This window comes from Chaetodon trifascialis, chromosome 20 (genome assembly GCF_039877785.1).
Source record: "Chaetodon trifascialis isolate fChaTrf1 chromosome 20, fChaTrf1.hap1, whole genome shotgun sequence".
NCBI lineage: Eukaryota > Metazoa > Chordata > Actinopteri > Chaetodontiformes > Chaetodontidae > Chaetodon > Chaetodon trifascialis.
In genome coordinates, this window is record NC_092075.1 from 14,551,532 (window position 1) to 14,573,863 (window position 22,332).

Consider the following 22,332-nt stretch of genomic DNA (forward strand, 5'->3'; position numbering starts at 1 on the left):
TGAGGCAGGCCTGTCTTCCTCACACCACACCCCTGTCCACCCATGCATGCTACCCAGACAAGTGATTAGAATGAGCACAGATATGCTAAAACCAGGCTTCTTATTTAGTTTTTGTGTTGATTCATCCTGTTACGACCGCAGCAACTTCAGTGATGTTTATGTCACAGCTAAGCAAGGCACACACACATACACAGATACAAAGAAAGCTGACGGCTCAGCCAGTGCACTTGCTCTTTTGCTCTGTCAGGTATTCATTTCAGCTGTGACAGCCTGCGCTTACCCTGCAGACACACTGGCTAAATAGATAGGGACTGTGTGTGTGCGTGTTTGTGTGTGTTTGTGTGTGCGTCAGTATTTGACCATGCTATGTGTTTATAAAGGTCATCCTTGGCTGTTCTGAGTATGTCTTCCTGTCCAAATTGCTGTCCGCTAGCAATATGACTGAAGAATAGTGCAACAACCAAATATCGTTTCAAGGTGTGCAGCAAAGCTATGAGTGGCTTGGTTATGTATATAGCTACAGGCTGTTTTTTAAACCACAATGGAATCTATTTAGGTGGGAGGAAATGAGTAACTGCAGGTGAATCTCAATGGCTGACCTGGAAAATAAAATCCAGAAAATAATTCCTCAATGCACAGTTTGATTGGTGTGTCCTGGATGTAAGCCATTGTTCTGTACCTCTGGTTAGACTGATTCATCTTTGTCTCTCTTACAGCAGCTGGAAATTTGTACCTGTCAGTGTAAGCAAATCCCTTTAAGTCCTTGAAAAAAAAAAAAATCTACTCAACAAACCTCTCATCTTGATTTGACTCAGTTGTCAGTAAATTCATTTTGTTGCTAGGTGACATAAAGGTTTCTAGAAAGCTAGAAACCGTCACGCCTAACAGTTTCAGAGTAATGGAGGGTAATAATTAAAAACTGAACTGAGTTGAAATTATGCACAAGTTTCCTATATTCTTTTTTCTAATTTGTATTTTGGATTACATATTGACGTGTCAGGTAGTTGGAACATTTTAGAGCAACTGAAAGAAAAAAATTAGTGCAAAGAAGAGAGGTAAGTTTTTAATAACAGAAGACATCCAAACACAAACGGAAAAAGATGCAAGAAAACAGGTCTCATCACAGAGGGACTGTTTCATTGTGTTCAATTGTGAATAATCATCATATTTAAATAAGATGTCAGAGTTCGACTAGTGGTCTATGTTACATTATTTACTACTGTATCTAGCAATGGGCTTGTACCAAAAACTGAATGGCACTCTTTTGTTTGTTGTGTCACAAGATCCCAAGAGCACCGGTATGATCTCAAAAGGCTGGGTAAGAAGGTCCTGTTCTCAGTCCCTGACTGAAATGGCTGAGGACTCTTGGATTTGTTACCATTTAATGAATTACTCCTTCAGATCCCGCGTTGCTTATAACCTCCAAAACTATTAAGAAGAAGAAAAACGTCTAGATCATAAGTCAAACTCTGACAAGTTAAAGGATGACTTGTAGGTGCAGCTTTCTTTAAGAAACTAGAAGTGCATTGGTGAAGTGCAGGACAACATTATACAGTGATCCCTAAAATAAAATTTTGTATTGTCCTATAATCCACCACCAGATGCCAACCAGATGTTTTGGATGAAAACAGAGGTGTCTTGCTGAAGCTTTATATCTTTTGTCTTCTTTACTCATAACAACTGCACCGCCAACCCACAGAAAGGCGCACTTGAAAAAAATTACCTTAGCCAAATCAAATGCATTTTCCAAGGCCAGAAACATTAGATCATCAATGGTATCCAACCAATCAGCTGTATATCTCTTCTTTCCTCCGCAAAGGTACAAGATTTCAACAAGACACGAGGACATAAAGACTTAAGTGGCTGGGTTCAATTTCAGGTCATTTACACTCTCAACGAGTCTCAACATAAGACTCAGGTGAATTAGCCCATTAAGCTTAAATACCAAAGAGTCTTCATGTCTATGATGAAGCTTATCATCATGGCAAGCAAATCTGTACCCTTGAAAAGACAAGGCTTAGCAAAGAGGGATGAGAGGGACAAGAGGAAGGGGTAGATTGGAGAGGGAATGGCACAAAAGGAAAAAATGAGGGGGTTGGAAAAAGGTGAAAAGGAGGTGAAAAAAGAGGGGGAGGGGAAGTACAGAAGAGGATGGTTTGCACAGCTCTTCAGTGACAGCAACAAGCTAGTGAGAACAGATTTAATTCAGGGTCCCTGGTTCACGTTTGTCCAGTGGCTCCAGTAAATCTCCTGTTCCAGAAGTCAGGCAATGTTCTGCTGAAGGTACAGGGAAGGATCTGATCCCTGCAGAACGTTTCAATCCAGCATTCAGGGGAACTCCTGAGCTGAACGGAGGATTCAGCTCCCGGAAGTCTGTGAAGGTTCAAACTTCAAACTCAGACAAGGACCCTTTTCCAGAACATAGAGGACGTTTTGGAAACCTGCTTCTAGCTAGGTTTCTCTGGGCACAACAAAGGAGAAATGCTTCAGAACTCCGGGAGTGTGTTTGTGTGTTGGTTAGTCTGCTGGTTGGACTGGGTATACTGAGCAAACTGGTTAGACTGATGCGTAGTGGGCTGACTGGGTGCAGTCTGGTTTGCTTGCTGGTTTTCTGATTGGTACTGTTCTAGCTCTCTCTTCCTCCTCATGGCGGACTGCAGCTGCTGTTTGATTACGAGGATTTGACCTTCCAGTTCTGACAGCTCCTGAACTAGCGGGTTCCTGCCCATACCCAGGCCAGGACCACAGTCACCAGCACCCAAACCCCAGCACTGCCCAGAGCCCCCCTGCCCGGGCCCCAGTCCTTGGCCCAATCCCCTCCCTAACAGGTCAGAGCGACCGTTAGAGTTGGTCACTATGGGTAGGTGTTTCTCCAGTAAGGGGAGAGAATGGGGATGAGGTAGGGGAGATGGGGGTGGTGGAGGAGGGAGATCCTGGGAGGATGGGCGTTCCAGATCATTTTGCATCTCTTGTGGAAGGACCCTACGCCTGTTGCAGTGGGAGGACTCTGCAGGATTCCAAGATGCTGGCTGGTTGTTTCCCTCATTGCACCTGGAGATAGGACAGATACAACACATAGAGAAATGTAAGGTGACAATTCTGTTTTCTTCGGAGGAATGCCAATGTGGCAGATTGTGTATCAGATCTGACCGCATCTTTTCAAGCGAAATCCTAGGCAGAACCAGCAGCTCAGATGGTATCTTTCTCCCACTATCACACAGACACACACATTATGTCAACCCTGTGCTTACACTCCGCATTGCTGCAGCACATGCAGCATAATTCTATGCATGTTGTATGATAAACTGCAATTTAGGTAAAACCAAACCTTGAACAAGATAGTAAAGTGAAGACTAATTTCTCTAAACTGCTGTATGGGAAAGTTCCAGACATTATTGTTCAGAGATGTCGAGATTCTTGGAGGAATACCACAACCAGTGTGAATGCTTGCCAAGAGGTAGAACAAGTGTTCTCCCTGAGTGTCCTATTAAGTTTTTTTTTTTTTTTCATGTGTCCTGGAGTGTTTTATTCTGTTATTTGTTGTGTAATATGTTTTATTTTTATTTTTAGCTTCACATGCAGCTTGGCTCCAGGGATGGTAATGATGGTATGTCGGTTGTTCAGTCAGTCCACCACATTGGTCCAGACTGAAATATCTCAACAGCTGCTGGATGGACTGCAATGCAAATTTGAAGAGACATTCATGATGTCCAGAGGATGAATCATCCTGACTTTGCTGATTCCCTAACATTTCCATGATCATGAGGTTGACATTTTTTGGTTTTCAGTTAAATATATTGACAAATATTGGATGCCATCTAATTTGGCACACACCTTTATGTTACCCTCAGAGTGAATTATAATGATTTTGTTCATCCCCTAACTTTTCCTCCAGCACAGTCACTAGCTCATATTTTTAATCTGTCCAATACTTTGGTTTGTGACTAAATGCTTGCAAAACCAATAACATTCTCATTCAGCCTCAGCTGTGTTTAGTCTAATTACCAAATTGTCTTTGCTAACATGCCAATCTGCTCACAATTGCTCACAACATGCTAACACTGACAACTATAGGCCCGTTAGTCTGCTTATGGTAATGTGACACAGACACAAGCGTGTCAGTTGACTGCTAGTCTTGTTTTAATCAGAATCTCATGCTTTCTCTGTCAAAATAATTTGAAAGGTCTGATCTACACCTGAATGTATATCATCATAGATTTTGTGGCGATTTTGTAGTGATTCAGGTGTAGATGTAGATAGGCTGTCTATAATCTACCCAGTGGTTAGACTGAATGGGTTTAAACTGTGTTTTGTCAGTCCATAGTATGTTCAGCTGACATTTTGTCAATGAGTTTCATTAGTCCTAACCCTAGACTAACTTTGCATTTCTATTTGAAGTTTTAAGAACAGTTTGATAAAACAACACACCTGTTAATTCGAGCTTGTTGTTAGTACTATTGTGCACTCGACACTGACACAAGAACCTGTTGCTGTCTAAATTTGCAGGGATTATCTGTGTATGTCAGTCATGACACAATGACGTTGCTAGAACATGGCTATGATAGTTGAGCAAGAAAAGTACATCCAACAAACGCTGTACAGCTGTTGTTGAGGATTGTGATGCTGCAAGAAAAGCAGCCAATGATGAACTGATGCAATGTCATAATCATGTCATTGTTCATTTAGTATTTTCATTTCGTTGTTTAATGAATAGCCACCCACAGCATGCAGGTATTTAAGACAAGAATAGAAGAGCATAACTGTGAAGGCTGCCAGGCAGAAATCAAATTCATTTACTTTACTGCTGCTGGTGCTAATGAGCAGCAGCAGTAGCAGCAGCAGCAGTAAAGTAGGTTTGGAAGTTTGAGGTGTCAGTTCAACACAGCATTACTAATGCTACCTTCTATCCAGGCTTAAACATATATCACCTGACAAATCCTTTGTCTTTGTGCTGCTCCAGGGAGAAATGGAGGTGCAGGGTGATCCTCAATCAGTGTCCTTTTTACAGCACTTGTCCTGCCTTCTTTTCAACTCATTTATCCTGCACCATCATGTTTCATATAGCACCGCAAACCACAGAAGAAAAATGCAATCTCAAAGCTAGTTCACTGATGCTTTAAAGCCACTCAAACTTTATAAAAAACAGCATGCTTCTTGTTGGTGACATATCACTCCCTTTGATTGCACTGACCATGAAAAACTCCTACAACATCAAGTCACGCAGGACCTTTGCCCAGAGCATCTCTCTTTTTTCCCACAGCATCAGTGCACGATAGGAAGGAGGCAGAGAGAAAGTGGCGTCTGCAATACACGATTGGATATTACACAAGGCTGGTGTCATCTTGGGTTTAGAGAAAATATCACTGAGTGTCCTTGCTTTTATGCTTCATCAAACCACGGAAATGTTTCGCTGAAGGCAGGTCCTGTGCAGATAATTGATTCTGAATATTTGGTTATTATTGAAATATTTTGGTTAATAATCAACTTTATATAATTTTTTGGGCACTTCTTTATTAAAATAGCATTATGTGATGTTTTTGTGAGTCAGTGGATCGGTTGCCACATAAGGGCAACATCCCAATCAAACAAACAAAATAAGAAAAGTTGCATTTTAAAATAATATTTAGAAGTATGGTGAAGTATTGTAAACAGATTGTGGATTTTAATAGCAGAGTTATGGTACCATGTAAACAAAACAACTTCAACAAAAACATTTTTTATTACCATAAGCTAAAATTTAGAGTTCCTGAGAACACTCTGTGCTCCCTATCACTGAAAATGAGAACACAACCCAGTATATAAAGCACCAATACAATATAATATACAAGTATACTGTACTCCCTGTCAACTCCATTGTTTCCTGCAGTCACTTCTGATGCCAGACACTTAGAAAAGAACAAAATTTGGTTTCCTCTCGCAAACAGAAACTTTTCACATCCATTGGACCAGATCGGTACGCTGAAAAATAACCATGATTTCGTTAAAGGAGTATAGAAGAGAGATTCCCATCATATGCCTAACTGAAGAACTCTCTGAATCAGAAGGTATTTTCACCGATGATATAAAAAGTGACAAGAAGAATCTAATGAGATACTCCTGACATCAAAAGAGACCTTAATCTGAAGGATGAGACGTCAGAGTACAAGAACATGAAAAGAATTTTATCTTAAAATCACATATACACCTTTTGACAAGAAGGCACCTGCGCTCACATCCTGGCTGCAATAACAGAGAATATTTTGCAATGTTATCGGATCTCTTAGGCCTTAAGTCTTAAGATAATCACCACTATTCTAGCATCTTTATAGGCATTACCTGTTGGTGTTAGTGTGCTAGACTTTAAAGCACAGATGTTCTCCAACTAATTAGACTATATCACAGCAGCCAGATGTTTAAGGCAGGTCCCCGGTAGGCATTACGTCTAGACTGAAAACAATTGCTGGCTGAGCTTTTATGCCATTAGTGCTCAGTGAACACGGAAACATCAGGCCTTTAAATCACTGCCTGAAACTCACCCTTGCAGCTTGCTTTTGTGCTTTTATCTGTAAATAACTCCTCTTGACATGTTTTTGCATTTGTGCTTCATCAAAGAATATGCTTTTGTTTTTTATTCACTCATTTTGAAAGCACTTTGTGGCTGCTCTGAAAAGTGTGATGCAAATAAATATGAGTTTTCTGATTAGCAGAGCCTCTAGCCGTTTCACCCCACTCAAAAACCCTCTTCCTCTGTTGTTTTTCCACCAAGCCTCTAACTTCATTTCCTCAGAATTTAGGAGTCCCTGTGTTATTCCCATATGAAAGCTCTTTCAGCTTTCATGATATGAATGGGGGTGATGATTGAGACAGCGCTCACTGGAAAATGTATAATCACCAACATTTCTTTTACCTGGTGGAGACTTCAAGAAATAATGATATCCATCCATCCATCCATTATCTATACCGCCTATCCCTTTCGGGGTTGCGGGGGGCTGGAGCCTATCCCAGCTACAATGGGCGAGAGGCGGGGTACACCCTGAACCGGTCGCCAGCCGATCGCAGGGCCACATGCAAGGACAAACAACCATTCACACTCACACTCACACCTACGGACAATTTAGAGTCATCAATTAACCTAATGAGCATGTTTTTGGTCTGTGGGAGGAAGCCGGAGTACCCGGAGAGAACCCACGCATGCACGGGAAGAACATGCAAACTTCACACAGAAAGGCCCCGCCTGACCCGGGGATCGAACCGGCAACCTTCGTGCTGTGAGGCACGCGCACTACCTGCTGCCCCACCGTGCAGCCCAAAATAATGATATCAAGGTCAGAAATGGAACTGCGTGCAGATGAAAAACACGCTGAAAAACATATCATTCTTTTTTCTGCAATGTTAGGATGTCCTTCACGTGATCATTATATTCCAAGATGATGAAGAGGCATTTACCCTAAAATACCAGAGAAGATGTTGCATCTGAAAGAGGAACCACACATATTGTATAAGGTTTGAAATAAAAGAGCGTAAAGCTGATTATTGTGTTCCTGTCACTGACATCAGAGGGTGTCTCCATTTCTACCTCAAAACAACTAAAGCTCTTTGTTTTACATTCTGTATATGAAGAGGCCAGGAGTCTATACACAACCGCAAGTCAGCCTATTCTTTCCTCATCGATTACAGTGAGTTGATTTACTTTTCACAGCTGCTGACGGTATGTTACCCCTGGTCCTTTCCCTCAGACGAGCCAGAAAACTCCTCCTCATAGCATTTACAGTTCTCATTTGTCAATTTTCAGAGATGTCTGGTCTTTCCAATTTGCAGACAGATTCCTGCCATTAAGATATCTCATATCCATCACTTAGGCTTTCATAAGTATTGAGTTGTTAGACCAAACACAGAATTCAATGCTATAACTATTCACAGCTTCTCTAAAATGATGCTTTTCTATCTCAGGTCAACCAGTGCAGCTGGTGAAGAGAGGACAGCTCATGTTTACCTGCAGCTACATCTTTAGAATGAAATTAGAATGGCACATTTCACCAAAGACCAGTATTTCCCAACCCATCTGTCAGTGCAGATGTTGCGACCGGCGGTCACAACAAGACATAGGCACAGCTTGTAGCACAGTGAATAGGGAGGCTGTCCTTCATCAAGCAGGACACAGGTGCACCAGAAAGATATGCACCCTGCTGAAGTGTCCTTGAGCAAGATATCCCTCCCAGCTCTGGGGAGGCGCAGCTCTGCATAGTATTGAATGACCTCTTGACCACCCTGTGGAGATGGAACGCGTTAATGTCAAATTTGGTCCTCTTGTATTCAATCGTTACACAGTAGCTCTTATGGGTTGTGATTACACTCCTCTACAATTGCGGTGATGGTGTGCTATACAAGAATTACACAGCATGAGAGAAACAGCGGAGCACATTCCTTGCCCAATTATTTCGACACTGCAGTTGCTCCAGTTGCCCAAAAATGTACAGTACAAGCCGTTTCCGAAACATCCCAGATATTGCCTGATGTACTGCTTTTGTTATCTTGCATCAATAATGCAGCTAAAAATGGCCAATGAAACATCAAAAAACACTAAATTAAAGCAAACTTGAAAATGTGAGCTATTACACATACACGTGATTCCAATGACAATCAAGAAAATTAACTAAAAAACAGGAACAACCACAAAATTTCTTTAAAATTAAAGGGAAAGCGATTGTAAATGATCTTAATTAATTCAGTTCTGACTGATTTGTATCAGTAGCTAGAAACAATGAGAGCAGTGGTCGGATCCCAGATACTTTTTTCCCATCACAGAGAGTATAGCACTGAATTGTAACTGATATTTTTGATCCACTAAGTGACAATCTTATTTTAGCTAGATGTCAGTTAAAGGTCTTTTCTAGAGCTGCATGACTTAACACTGTGTTTGATACTTATTACAAGATCTTAATTGGACATTGGAGAGCATTTCAGGGTATAGACACTGCTCGTAATTCTCTCAGACAGACACTTCTCCGATGCCTTTGGGCTATTCTACAACCTTGTTAGCAGGGAAATGAAATATGTTATGGCTCCACCCTAAGTAGTCGTTTTAGGCCACTTAAATTTTTACCCATGTGCTCCATTTGGTTCCATAATGCCTTCTTTTTATGATGCCGATGGTACACAGGTGCACGTACAGCACTTCTCTGTAAGATGTACTACAGTGGCAGCACTGATGCTTGGAAGGTTTTCTGTGCATTCTCTTTGAGCTGCAGCCATTCAAAGTGCAAAATCTCACACACATAAAAGGGAAGCCAGACATTTCTGACACAGAGGGTTTCTGCAGGACGCTGACAATATGACAGTAATAATTTCTGACTCTTAGACAGCGTGCAGGCATGATGTGGAAGAGCTTGATTGAATGAGCATAATTATGCAGCAGTAGGTAATCTATCCTCATTACCGCAGGCATCCCTCACATGGCCTGGGCTCCATAATTATTACTTACATTTAATCCCCACTTTGAGTGTCCCACCTGAGTGTCCCCTCTGTGTGTGGTGCTAAGTAGGGATCGACGTGAAATTGAGTCCTGCTGAATTTTTCTAACAGAGAAAGATAAAATGGAATTCATTCGCTCAGCAGAAGCTTGGAGGTTGTTTTAATCTCCCCCTGGAAGCCTTAAAAAAGAATGATAAATGTCCCACTTTGCTTGCCATACATCAGATATGCTTATCTGATAGCATCTGAAGAGGAAGCACCAATGTGACATTAAACATGGCAATGGAAGCAGTGATCCAATGTGAATAAAAGGAGCTACACTACAGTATGTCACACACACGCATTGTAATGGCGCCAACACGACTGTGAAGGTTTATGTAACTAATCTGGAGCACGCAATGTTTGAAAAGACACTGAAACTGACCAAAAAGAAGCTCTTATGATTTACTAAATCTCCCTCTCTCACCCACTGTGCCAAACAATACTCTGTGACGTCAGCAAGAGATTATTTCCCCACTTTCCCTTACTGATAATTAGCTTCCAACAGACTGGCCATTCTGTTTAGTTTCTGATTAAAAATGAGTCCCTCAACTGCCACTTGGATGTTAATTGATGTCACTTATTCGCAGCCTGATAATTTGGCCAATGGGCCGTTTAAGTTTGGAAAATTGGATTCCTGTTAGAAGTGCTTTTTTTTTTTTTTTTTGGTGTGAATGAAGGTTACAACATATCTGAGATGTGTTCTGATGATACCCCAGAATTCAGCATAGCCTCTTTCTTAAAGTAATTTTCTTAGTTTTTGTGCAGTTTGTAATGTACTTATTTTCTGGTATTTTAAGACTTAAAGTGGAAGGAAAATAAACTCCATTTGACGGAGGGTGCAGAAGCTTTGACAATTGGAGGAGGTGGACAAGTTGGCGGATAGATAAAAGTACAATGTGACAAAACAAACTGAAATGCCTCATCACATTTTCCAGATGGTCTTCCACCGTTTGACTGGTGCTCTTTAATTACATCCTCAGTGCGCCCTTTTCTTCTGCAACGGTTTAGCGGCACCTGACTGGAGGATTAGCGCCACCGACTGTTTCTCTTGATGAACTGCCTCCTAATGTTCACACAACATGAGTGGACGGAAACACACGAGTCCGTCAGAATTTGTGCTACAGCTGGATGAAAACCTGTTTATTGTTGTGTGAGCATTATTTCAATTTCCAAGTTCCAAGTGAAACCAAAATGTCCTAAATGAGTCATAAACAATCACAACACAACTGGGCTCAGTTCACATTCAGTTCAATCAGTTAGGGATGTGCTCAAATCAAATTTATGATTAAACAAAACAACAATACATTCGGCATGAGTATATTACAGAGATGTATTTGTTTAGTGGATTTATTTGGTTGAACTGAAACTGCGCTGAGCCCAGCCTTCAGTGACGGGGACAGTACCTCTTTTCAGGCTTGGTAACAGTCGGCAGTTTGTCATCAGTGAAGACTGAGTTGAGGGCCCGGTGTAATCTCTGGAAAACCAAGCAACACATCAGCTGTCACATGCTTAGTGTATGTATGTGTGTCTGTGATTATTCAGTTGTTCATAAATTACTGTCTTAACACATATGCACTCTGCTGCAAATACTTCACGAATCTGTAAGCTAATAATCAGAATGCCTCTACTGCTGATTTTAATGTGGTTCTTTGCCAACTCATGACTGAAAGGATGCTTCACTGTGTTGCGCATGTGTGTATCCTTGTGTGAGTTCAGTACCTGGCTCGTGTGCAGCCAGTATTTGAAGCGTGGCTCCTTGACCCTCGGGATCACCAGCTTGTACACAATGTGTTCTGCTATGGTGGTCAGTAGAGATAAGGCCACGCCCACACAGAGCATCACAAACAGACCGGAGAAATGCTTTATACCCATCTGCAGCGTCTGGAGAGACAAGTAGTGAGCGCGTGAGAGAGGTTACAGGCAGGGAAAAGACAGTGAAGAGATAGGAGATGCAGAGGATAAGAGATCAGGGAGGCATAACTATTGCTTCTAATTGAGAAGTCGTCCTTGCAGGAATGCAATGTCAAATCTCAAGCTGGCTTGCTTAAGCTTAAACATTTATGTTTAATTATTAATCAGACCCCTCATCTTGAAATTCCCATAGTCTGTGCATATTACGCAAAGCCACATACATGCAATATGCATCATTTTGTACAAGGTATGTAGTTTAAGCTCAGTGGATTCACTTTCTTATGTCGCTATTTGCAATTTTGTGTGTTCTGTTCTTTATGTCTTTATTATTATGAAAAAAATTAATTGGGAGCGGTAGTAAAACTGCATGTTCTTTAGCAGATGTTTGTTTTCAGCTGTAGGCGTGGCAGTCGCTTTTGGCCGGTTTATGCGAAATTGTTCCTCCAGCTAACACTTTAATGATAAAACTTGTGTGACTGTGTTATTATTTTCTTTTCTGCCATTATTACCCATGAAATGCACCAGCCCACTGATGCATTCGCCACAGTCAGAAGTTCCCACACTGTCTCTATTACAGCAACTTTGGCTGACCTCCCAGGAGTCATCGTTTCCCATTGTTTTCAAAATTCCATTAAAAACGGCTTGCACAGGCAAAACGCTGCACGGACAAACCTAATGCATCATGTATTTTTGTTTTTCCATAACTTGACTTTATAACACAATCGCTGCAGCCGCGCTCGTAAAAGCTTTCCACAAAAAAATGAGTGTGAGGAGACTGTTGCTCAGGTTCGCTTCACTCCTAGAAGTAAAGAACAGCATGAAGCAGTGGGAAAAAGTGATAACAGTCTCCTAACTGAATAATTAACAGCATTACAAAGTCACTAAAGTAAAAACTGCAATGTCTGTGTGCAGCACTGAATTCAGCATTGTCTTTTAAAGAGAAATGGAAGATTTCTGGAGATCTGAAATAAGATATCGCCTCTTCATTGTTACGTCTCCTGGAATAATACAGCATGTGTTTCATTCTAAATCACTGTGAGATTTTGACTGTTTTCTAATTCTCCTGAGAAAAACCCTCAAGATTGTCTCACTATGGGACATCACATGTCTCCCTAAGACTGAGGTTTTCTTCCCCTCACGTCTTTATTTTGTCGCTGTGGAGAAACACCTCAGAGACGTATCATGAATCCGCAAGTGTAGCCATTAACTACTGTGACATCATGTTTCTGAACTGAGCACCTGTTGCCGTTCCTGCAGACGTACATTCCCATATGATTCCTTTTACTGATGAGTATGGAACAGCTTGTGGTACAGCTGCAGCTGCAATGATTGCATTATAAAGTCATGTTAGGAAAAAAAAATACATGATGGATTAAATTCGTCATTGTAGTATTGTGACTTAGTGAGCTAGCTGTAATGAAATTTTCCAGAGTGGGTGCTGGTGATTCCCGGGAAGTTGGGCACTACAGATAGCAGTAGCATCTGGCTGCAGGGGACGATATTTCAAACTTTGTGGGAATTAATTTGGAGATTAAAAGATAAAATTACACAGTGGTGTTATCCTTTAAGTGTAAGACAAGCTTACTGAGCATACATGACATTAATCTAATCTAATGCTTAGCTCCAGTGCATAAAGCAGAGTAAGTTATTGTGCATCAGACCACTCTAACATTCTTCACAATTATGGCTGTTCTTTGGATCAGCACTTTTAAGCACATATTCTCCTAATTTTTGGCAACACACACACTTCCTGTCTCTTCTCACTGAATGCAACCATATAGAACAATCATTTCTCACAGTGATGCTATAATTCACAACTTCGCTTCAGTGTTTTTGTCTCTTTTGGTTCACAACACTCATTGATTAATTGCATAAATTTGCTGGAAAAATCTATGAATAACTTCAATAAAGCACATAACACTCATAATCTTCTTCCCTTTGATCACAATTTATTTCTTGGTAATGTTAAGTTTGGCCCCCTTAATGTTAGGTAATTGAATAATATGTCATTTATTGGTATTGATTTTATTACTTCAAATGGGATCAGCTTCTTTGGGGCGACAGAGAGCTGGCCGAATGCCAGAGAGTTTGGCTGCCTTGCTGAAGCCAATCCATCAGATTTTTCATCTTTTCAGAATGCCAGGCTTGCTGCTGGTGGTGTAGCAGTCATTCATCGGAATAAAAGATTGCAAAAAAAAAAAATAAAATGCTGAGCAGGACTAAACTGAGCCAGTCTAGTCAGTAATTCATATTGCTTATATCACATGAATTTCCTGCTGATGTTGTCCAGTGTTCGTTTTGGCAGCACACTGTAACTGTGCCAAAACATGCTAGTTTTGTTTAGACTTCCTGGGTGACGATAAAGCTTTGTGTGCAAGTGAGCATTTGAAAGTTTAAAGGAGGTTATGTTGATTTCACAAAATGATTCATACTTTATATGGCTTATTTTACAATATAATCGATGATATGAGAAGCTAAAGTGTGCACATGAGCATCATCATCCTGTGATTTCTGCACGGTTGCTGTATGAAAAGTTGAACGACACAGAGGTGCAGCCAAATACTGGTCAAGCAGCTTGCTCTGCCGTCAGCAAAGGCAGGAGGAGGCATGATACTGCAAAATGAAATGTCCCTGGAGCAATTTAAATGTCTGCAGCGGTAGATAGCATCTGTAACACGTCTAGCTGTTACACGGCGGAAAATGGTTCACTTCAGTGACACTGACTCTGTTGCACCGCCATGTACTGCTCCTGCCACTCAGATGAGACTCATAAAATGGTAATTTCCATTTATGTATTAGATATTGCTGCCATTCAAAGGCACACACCAGGAGTGCTCCTTAATTAGACATCATAATGAGCAACCAGCAGAGGTTATATGCCTTTGAAAACAGAATGTCATGATGTAGCTTAAAAAAATAAATAATATAAAAGGAAAGTGCATAACAGGAAGGAGATGCAGCAGAGGCGGGACATGAGTCCCTTTTTGAAGAAGTGAGTCTTTTATGCATTCTTGGTAATAGGGGTGTGCAGTCCACGCTGAGCTAGGAGCCACTTTTGGGGATTCCGGAGTCACAGCTGGGTGGAGAGACGGCCAGGCTGCTAAGAGAGCTAAGTGCTCGGTAATAGCAGAACAGCATGGACCACGGGGCCTGCGCTGCTTAAGACTGAAGTTATGGGACACAGCTTGGTTAGCAGCGGGACGGTCAGAGGCCAGGGTCTGAATTAGTCAGGAGCAATTATTGTACGTGGAGGTGGTGGAGGCAGTGCAGCGAGAGGACAGCCAGAAAAATGATGAAGGCAGAGTCCTTGGTCAGGATGCTTTTAACAGGCTTTGTTAAAAAAATAAAAAATCCACATCCAGGAAAGCTACTTCTATATAACACAAACATAAAAGTGATCCATCTCCTTATAAAGCTGTGGCAAACATGTCAGCAGACAGTTGCCTATTTAGTGAAGGCTGAGTAACAATAGCATTCATTACACGTCATGTGTCTGGCTGTCTAATAAATAGTGCCAGCAATCATTCTCACTTAGCTCTCCACTTACTCCTTGGGGAAATATCTGGCTTTTTAGACGCTGCATGCTCCACAATGTTCACCAGGTAGTCACTCACTTAGTTTGTAAGCCGCTTGTTCTCTGAAAACAGCTGCCTGCAGCAGCTGGAGAAGAGAGCGGTGAGACGAAACCAAACCAAAAGGCTGTGAGCTGGAAAACCAAAACAATGAGCTGGGGAACGACTGAGCTGAGCGGAACTGCAGAGTTGGATGATCATTTTCTGCAGGTTTGTTATGAACAACTCTTTTCATGTAACAAATAGCTATTTGATCCATTGTTATATCAAAATATTGATTAGTGCAGCTGTTTTTTTTTTGTCTTTGGTTTGCATAGCAGGCAGGAACTAGACATGTATGGCACCAGCTGAAACACCCCTTAAAAAATATCCTTAGGTGGTGATCAGAACATGCATTATGTTATCTAACTGTCTCCATCATACAAAAACAATACATTTGCTGTTGTTGTTGTATATAACAGGTTGCTCCTACCTCAGTCACAGCAAAGCTGCGCTTCCCGCAGGGCACAACTTTGTACCATTTGTCATGCAGCGTGTCCATGAAGCCATCTGACTTGTACTGACTAACAAGCTCTGAGATGTTGGAGGTGAGTGGCGAGTTCTGAGGGAGGCCAATCCCGTAGCCTGCCAGTGGAGATACACAGTACAGACTCATTATTCCTCTGTCACAACAAGCGAAATCATTTTCACCTCTCCTCCATGTACTGCCATTATATTCCTTCTGTGCTTTATAGCTGTGCACAAGAATGAGAAAAATAACTGCTGAGCTTAAAGAAGGGAGTCTTGGCAAGTGTTGCCGGTGCTTATCAGAGAGCACCATTGTCACCCTAAAACAAAGCAGGTACTTGACATTGAAGTAAATGACGGAATTTCTTCGCATGCCAGGAAAGTGTGACAAATTCAGCAGTAGCCAATTACAAAAGTACCTTGCCTTGGTAGGAAGCACACAGATTGATTTGTATTGTATCCTGAAGGCTTAAGGGTGCATTAAGTAATTAACAACAACACAGGAATCTGGGACTACGGTGGCCTGTAATGGACGCGTCCACCATGGGAACATTTTCACAGTGGGAGGAAGAAGCTTGCTAAATGGACCAGAGATTAACAGTAGACAGAAGAGAATGTAAGATGTTGAAAGCAAGAAGATTAACTGCTGTGCAAGTGTTGAGTGACTGATATTGTTAAATTTAGGGTTGTCCTAAAAATGCTTATGGTCAGTTACTCTGCAGTCGTGCCATCTCTTAAAATCGATAATTAAAATTAGTCAACAAATCCACTGAGATGGAAAAGCCTCACACACATACCTATATATAAATATATCAAAGAGCATTTTGTGTCCTAAATTAGCAGGTAATCTGTTATATAATTAGCTTCCATGTTACCTTCTATAGCAAAGGGTTTTCCAACTGTCAGTGTTTTACAGTCTGCATCTATGGAGACCTCATAGTCCAGCAGAGCTTTGTCCATGATGAATGCATCCAGCCTCTGAGGGTCGGCCCTGTAAACACGCAGCAAGCAGATGCACTGAGGGTGAGATGGTGATGGTGAGAGTTCAGTTTTCATACTTACTGAGCTATACAGCATTCATCGAACACATGCTGTGCTAATTAAACATTTCAATGCACACACACTTTTTCAAGGACTCCTTAAGCTAAAAAATAAACAGTGTTTCGAGAATCAGGTCAATCATTGTACGATTCCATAAAATATATGACGTTTGGCAGTGTTGACTTGAATTGTGATTTATAGTTTCATGACAATTTGATCAGTGGCATTTGAAATGGTCACTCTCCCAGATTCACCGTGCTGACAAATAGACCCATAAGCGCTTACAGAATTCTTCGGGGAAGCAACCTCAGACGCTTGCAAACATTTTAAAGTAACCCTCTGCATTTCACATGAAAAATTAACCTCTAACAGCTTCTAAGACATAAAGTTAAATGAACCTTACTTTGTCATCTCACTCCTGGGCTGCTGCTCTGAGTCTTATTTTCTCAGTTTTTTGTCCTCGTGTCACACCTCTGACCTTACAGAGTGAGTGTAAAGAATAAGAAAAGTTTGATTTGGTCTGTTTTGCTAGCTCATAGATCTATGCTGTATGCTTTCACTTCATTTTGGCATTTGTATGTTTTGTGTCTTAGATTTGGAACAATAAATTATAAAGCACCAAATCAACACACATGCTGTAGACATACTTCACAGAACAATAAGAGATAAAAAAACAGAGTACAAAAAGCTTGGGAGAATGAATTGGTTTGTTTTGTACTTGCAGGTATTTCACAGAGCCTTTCAGAGGACAGTTTACCGCAATCACTGAAAACGGGATGTAAATGATTCAACAAGCTTCTCTCATCCTTCTGCTTTGTCTGCACTGCATATTTCTCAGGCCAGTCTTGCCTTTGGTTTTCCACCACTTTCACAGGCCACATGCCAATAAAATGACTGCGTGCCAGTTTCTGCCAATTTACTCGCATTCCTCACTCCAAGCCTGTTATGCAGAGGTGAGATATTAAATCAATGCTCTCAGTGAGGCTTTTGCAAATCAACTCAAAATGTCTTTACTGACAGCCAAATCCTACAGGGATACAAATTCTACAAAGCCTTTTTCAAGATATTCTCTGTATTTTTTGCTTGTTATCAAGGACAGTGTTTGAAATCCTCCGCTATCCTCCACACTCAAGCTGGCTGTTCATTATTACAGGCTGAATTAGGTTGCAGCTTATGTCCTCGGTCTCTCCACCATAGTATGCTATCAATGTTATATATTTCACGACCAGTGCACTACCTTGACATCAACCAATTAACGAACCAAATTCCTTCAAATACAATGCTGCCTTTCGGCATCATCTTCCTGTAGTAAAGTAGGTGAGTCATGTTTTGAAAACGGTGTTAGATACAGGACAAGTTTCTCCGAGGCTGATCAGGGAAGAGTCTTCACATCATGCAGTAAGGCCTGTTAGCACCCAGGTTAAAAATCCTCTCCAGCAAGTTGTCCTATTTCAGGTAAGAGCTTGTGTAATGTCAGACTGTATTACAGCATATACAAGCATTTGCACCACTTTAACAAGTGAGCCAAAACAGTACAAGACCGTCGTCTGATGGCTGATAGTGCTTTCTCAAAATGCTCTAATTATACAGCAGACAGGCAGCAGTTAGTAGCTGTTGTTTCAATGGCTGCGGTGAGACATGTTCATTAAGATGAAAGACTATGGTAGAAACAGCACTGATAAAAACACACATAGTGTGAATGGATGAGAAATGTGACAACTGCAAACAGACCTTGAACTGAATTTCCACATGCAATGGAGTTATAGCAGTCAGGGTGCACGGACGCAATTTTGTATTTATTTTAATAAATGAAACACTTGACCATGATCCAAAATATGACCATGACCCAAAGTAAAATCCAAAATGACATCTGAAGAAAATTGATAATCCAAACACTCCCAGTGAATTTAAATTGCCTTTGTTCCACGTTCCAATCAAAGCTCTACCAAAATCATTGCAGGTTTTGTTCCCTTCAATCTATGCAACACCTTCAACACTTGTTCTACCCATAAATGTAACCATTGCAATCCCCCGATCCAGCTTTGTTTGGACCAGTTCATGAATGTTGATCTTAATCTTCTCATGGGGCTTCTCCTGTTACTGCAGTATGCAGCAGATGTATTATAATATAACATGAGATTTAAGTGTCTAATGCACACGTTGCTTTTTTACACTGATATAACTGATAACTAATGCCTGGTGCCTTGTAGTAAACACTGAGCACCACAGTATTCAAAGTTGCATTTTGGCGCACTTGGGATGCTGTCTTGTTCCCCATTTGTAATTTTCTAAAGATGACATTTTTCCTTGAACCCTCTAATCAGCATTTTACAAGCTCAGTAAGAAAAAAAATCTTGTTTCATCCATTCAAATTGTGTCCTACGCAGACTAGGCCTGCATTCCAGCTGCCTTTTCTCACTATATTCTGCTTTGCTCCACGGGGATGCTGGTTGAATGTTGAAGCAGCTTAGGATGACAGCAATGGCAGGGTAAGGGGGAGGGTGAGATCTGAATGCAAACAGGCAGGCTTGGTGGGGAATGACAGCAATTTTTTTTCTTCAAATTTTGTCTTTCCTTGGACACGCAACTCACATCCCCCCCCCTTTTTTTTTCAAAAGATGATAAAGCTTCTTTCATTCCACTGAGAGAAGTTGATTTTCAGGGAGTGATGACAGCAAGTTATTGAATATTAGAGGGCAGATGACAGTGGAACCAGGTTCAGCGATGACAGTGCACGATTTATTATGAGTGTGTGGAGTGTACAGCATGTATAACATTGTCTTACTTGAGATGATGTATGCCATCCGGTGTTGCTGGGACATTGTATCTCCTCATGTACTCGTGCATCTCAGGGAAACTCTTCTTGACGTAGTCCTCTGCGCTGCTTTCTCTCACTGTGGCAAATCGGAATCCCTGAGAGGGATGGTGCAACTGCAGGAAAGAAATAAACCCCTTTTAATACCTCCAAAAAGCATTAATATTGATTAATATTGACATTTTTTATTTTAGCCTGCCATTCCTCTGCTCATCAGTGGGAGTTCTTAAAATTCTCAAACACAGGAGGAAAGTCCTAAAACTTTATACTGATTTACTTTTCTTTTCTTTTTTCTGGAACCGAATCTCAATATCCCTGCACTTTTGTGATTCAGAGAGTTGGTGAGTTGACAAAAAGCATTAATTACCTTACCCCTATTGCCCTTACAAAGGTGGTTTAATTAAAGAATATCTTTGCTGACTTAAAGTTTAAAAGGCTGTACTCTTCGCAAGAATAGCTCCTCTAAAATTTAGAAAAGATGCCTAACCTTGTGGTCTGCAGTTTGTCAAGCGAATATCAGGGAGACTTTCAGTGAGAAATTAAAGAGCCTGTGAGTCGCCATTAACTCGAGAAAAACTGAGCGATCATGTTTGCAAAGACAGACAAAAATAAATGACAATGTACCAGAAATACATGAACAAACAAATGAAACCTTTTCAATTTCAAAACCACATTTTTAAATGAAAGAACGTCTCACATCTGAGAACCAAAATGTCAGTATTATAATGTGATCTTATGAAAAACATGTAAAGAGAATGTATGTGTACAACACTGTTGTACCGTTCATAGAAAACAGTGTATTAATGCAGGATCTCATCACTCAGTTTTCAGGACTTTCTGACTTATGTACCTTTGGGTCATGTATCCCTGACAGTTGTTCATAGGTCTTCTCCCCCACCATGACAGCAGCTAGATTAGCAGTGTAGGTGGACAGACAGAACAGACAGAAGATGGCCCAGAGGTTCATCAGGAGACGGCCGGTCCAGCACTTTGGCGGCTTGATGGCCACTGTTCTCCCAAACAGAATAGCGTAGCACACGTTGAGCGCCGAGGAGAAGGAGAACACCCGGTCACGGTTACGTCCACGTGGCGTCATGCCAAACGGGCTGTGCCACTCATACAAGGTGAGAAAGACAGCGGTGACATGGAGGGAGACGAAGATGCCGAGCCACATGGACCAGTGGAGAGGCCACATGAAGGCACCAATGGGTGCAGCTGTGTCACGGGTACGAACCTGTGCAAGGGGGGAAAACTTCTGTAACTGATGTTATCAGAGTTAGAAATTCATGTCATTTTCAGACTGTATTGTTACAGGTTGTTCATGTGTGCAATAAATGCCCAAAAATGAGTGTCTGAAAGCAAACTTTCTGATAATGTCATGGCAATTTTCAGGGTTAGGACTGGAAAATCAAAAACAAGCATGGATGGGATTTTGGAAATATCATATCTGTTATATACAGTGCTCTCTTTTTGTTGTTTTATGTGCAACAGCTGTTTCAGCATCGGTTTAAAATATTTGGTTATTTGCTCCTCAGAAATTCAGCAAAGGATTATACAGTCCATAGGCTTATTTCACCAATTTGAGCTAGGAATAGAAACAGGATCAGGAGTCTCACAAAAAGTCACGAAAGCAAGATGGGATACTTCAATTAGAGAAAACAGTTCACACAAGGAAGCCACAAATTCACCAACTTAGCATTAATTGGACAAAAATGTGCTTCATAATCCCAACGGAGTAGTGTGTGATCAAATTCAAATCTGCTGGTAGAGGAGCTGCTTGTGACAGTGTTGTTTGGGAACAGGGAAATGGAAAAAAAACAAAAAAACAAAAACATAGATAATGGAAGAGTCATCCACTATAAATAAAGCAGGGTATCTCCCTCTATAGTGGCACGTTGAGAGGAAGAGACTGATTACCATCACTATGCCTGTCAGCCAGTGAGACTGTGTATAGTAATTGTAGTAACAGGGTTACCCCACAAAGCTGTATGCTCACCAATCTAGCCCCATATGGGGATTTGCATTAGAATCTAATAAGGTAGGCCTTGCAGTACTAAAGCGCTGCCATATCAATAGTGACCGCCAGCATACCAAGCAAGGCAGTTAAGGTGAGGTCAATGACAGAAAAAGGAGAAGGAAGCACCACAGAGTAGCAGGGGTGAGATATATAACAAGAAAGAAAGAAAAATCAGCATAAAATGAGGAAGAAAGATGCGTAAGAGAACCAGAACAAGAAGTACTGACCAGAATTCCCAGGCTGGTGGAGAAGAAGGGCGAGGTGAAGTCAATGACTTGGCTTCTGGCTGAATTGATGCTAAATGATGTGACTGCCAGGTGAGCAGCGCCGCTGAGCAGATCACCCACCAATCCTGTCCAGCGACCATTCTTGAACCCCCCATACTTCCCATCGCCAACAATATAGAGGTCAAAAGTGAAGCCCATGTCTTCTGCCAGCTTCTCCAGCAGGTCGATGCAGTACCCATAGCAACACTTCTTATAGTCTGTGGGAACAGATGCGTTGGGTACGGCAAGGTTCTGGAAAAGTCTTTTCAGAACCGAAGATTCGTTGGTGAGCGGGTCGAGGCACAGCTGGCCCGCGGGACACAACCCATCCCCGTCTACCTCACGGGTAAATACAAAGGGGTGCTCCACCAGTGTCACCACCCGCATGTGCAGCCGTGTGGATCGGCGCCAGTCACCTCCACCCCCAGAACCCTGATGGCTTGGCCAGGCCCCCTGATCCATCAGAACATTCCCCCTGCGCCAGCGTCCCAGGCGGGTCCAGGTTGGCTGGCCTAGAGGGTCCAGCTGGAGGGACCAGATGTAGTGATGGGCCTCTGAGATGACATTCTGGCTGAGAGTGTCTCTGGATATAAAACCGCTCTGGCCCTCAAATGATGTGTTGGACAGAAATCTGAGGGGAATGCGGGGAAAGAGAAGAAAGAAATAACACAGGGAAAAGGGGAGATAGGGGGAGGGGAGTGAAGGGAAGAG

The 22,332-nt window shown here is 41.6% G+C and overlaps 1 protein-coding gene across 1 annotated transcript in view; it reads right to left on the reverse strand.

Moving 5' to 3' along the window:
• Nucleotides 1–1,042: 1,042 nt before the first annotated feature.
• The window catches only part of grin3a (glutamate receptor, ionotropic, N-methyl-D-aspartate 3A), a 42,947-nt gene continuing 21,657 nt past the window's right edge, over nt 1,043–22,332 (reverse strand). Inside the window, exons 3-10 of the mRNA XM_070989768.1 lie at nt 21,583–22,252; nt 20,189–20,572; nt 19,309–19,454; nt 16,358–16,473; nt 15,448–15,599; nt 11,212–11,373; nt 10,896–10,966; nt 1,043–3,051 (exon numbers count right to left, since the gene is read on the reverse strand). Of these exons, the coding sequence (XP_070845869.1) occupies nt 2,487–3,051; nt 10,896–10,966; nt 11,212–11,373; nt 15,448–15,599; nt 16,358–16,473; nt 19,309–19,454; nt 20,189–20,572; nt 21,583–22,252 (2,266 nt within the window). The 3' untranslated portion in view covers nt 1,043–2,486. The remainder of the gene's footprint in view (nt 3,052–10,895; nt 10,967–11,211; nt 11,374–15,447; nt 15,600–16,357; nt 16,474–19,308; nt 19,455–20,188; nt 20,573–21,582; nt 22,253–22,332) is intronic.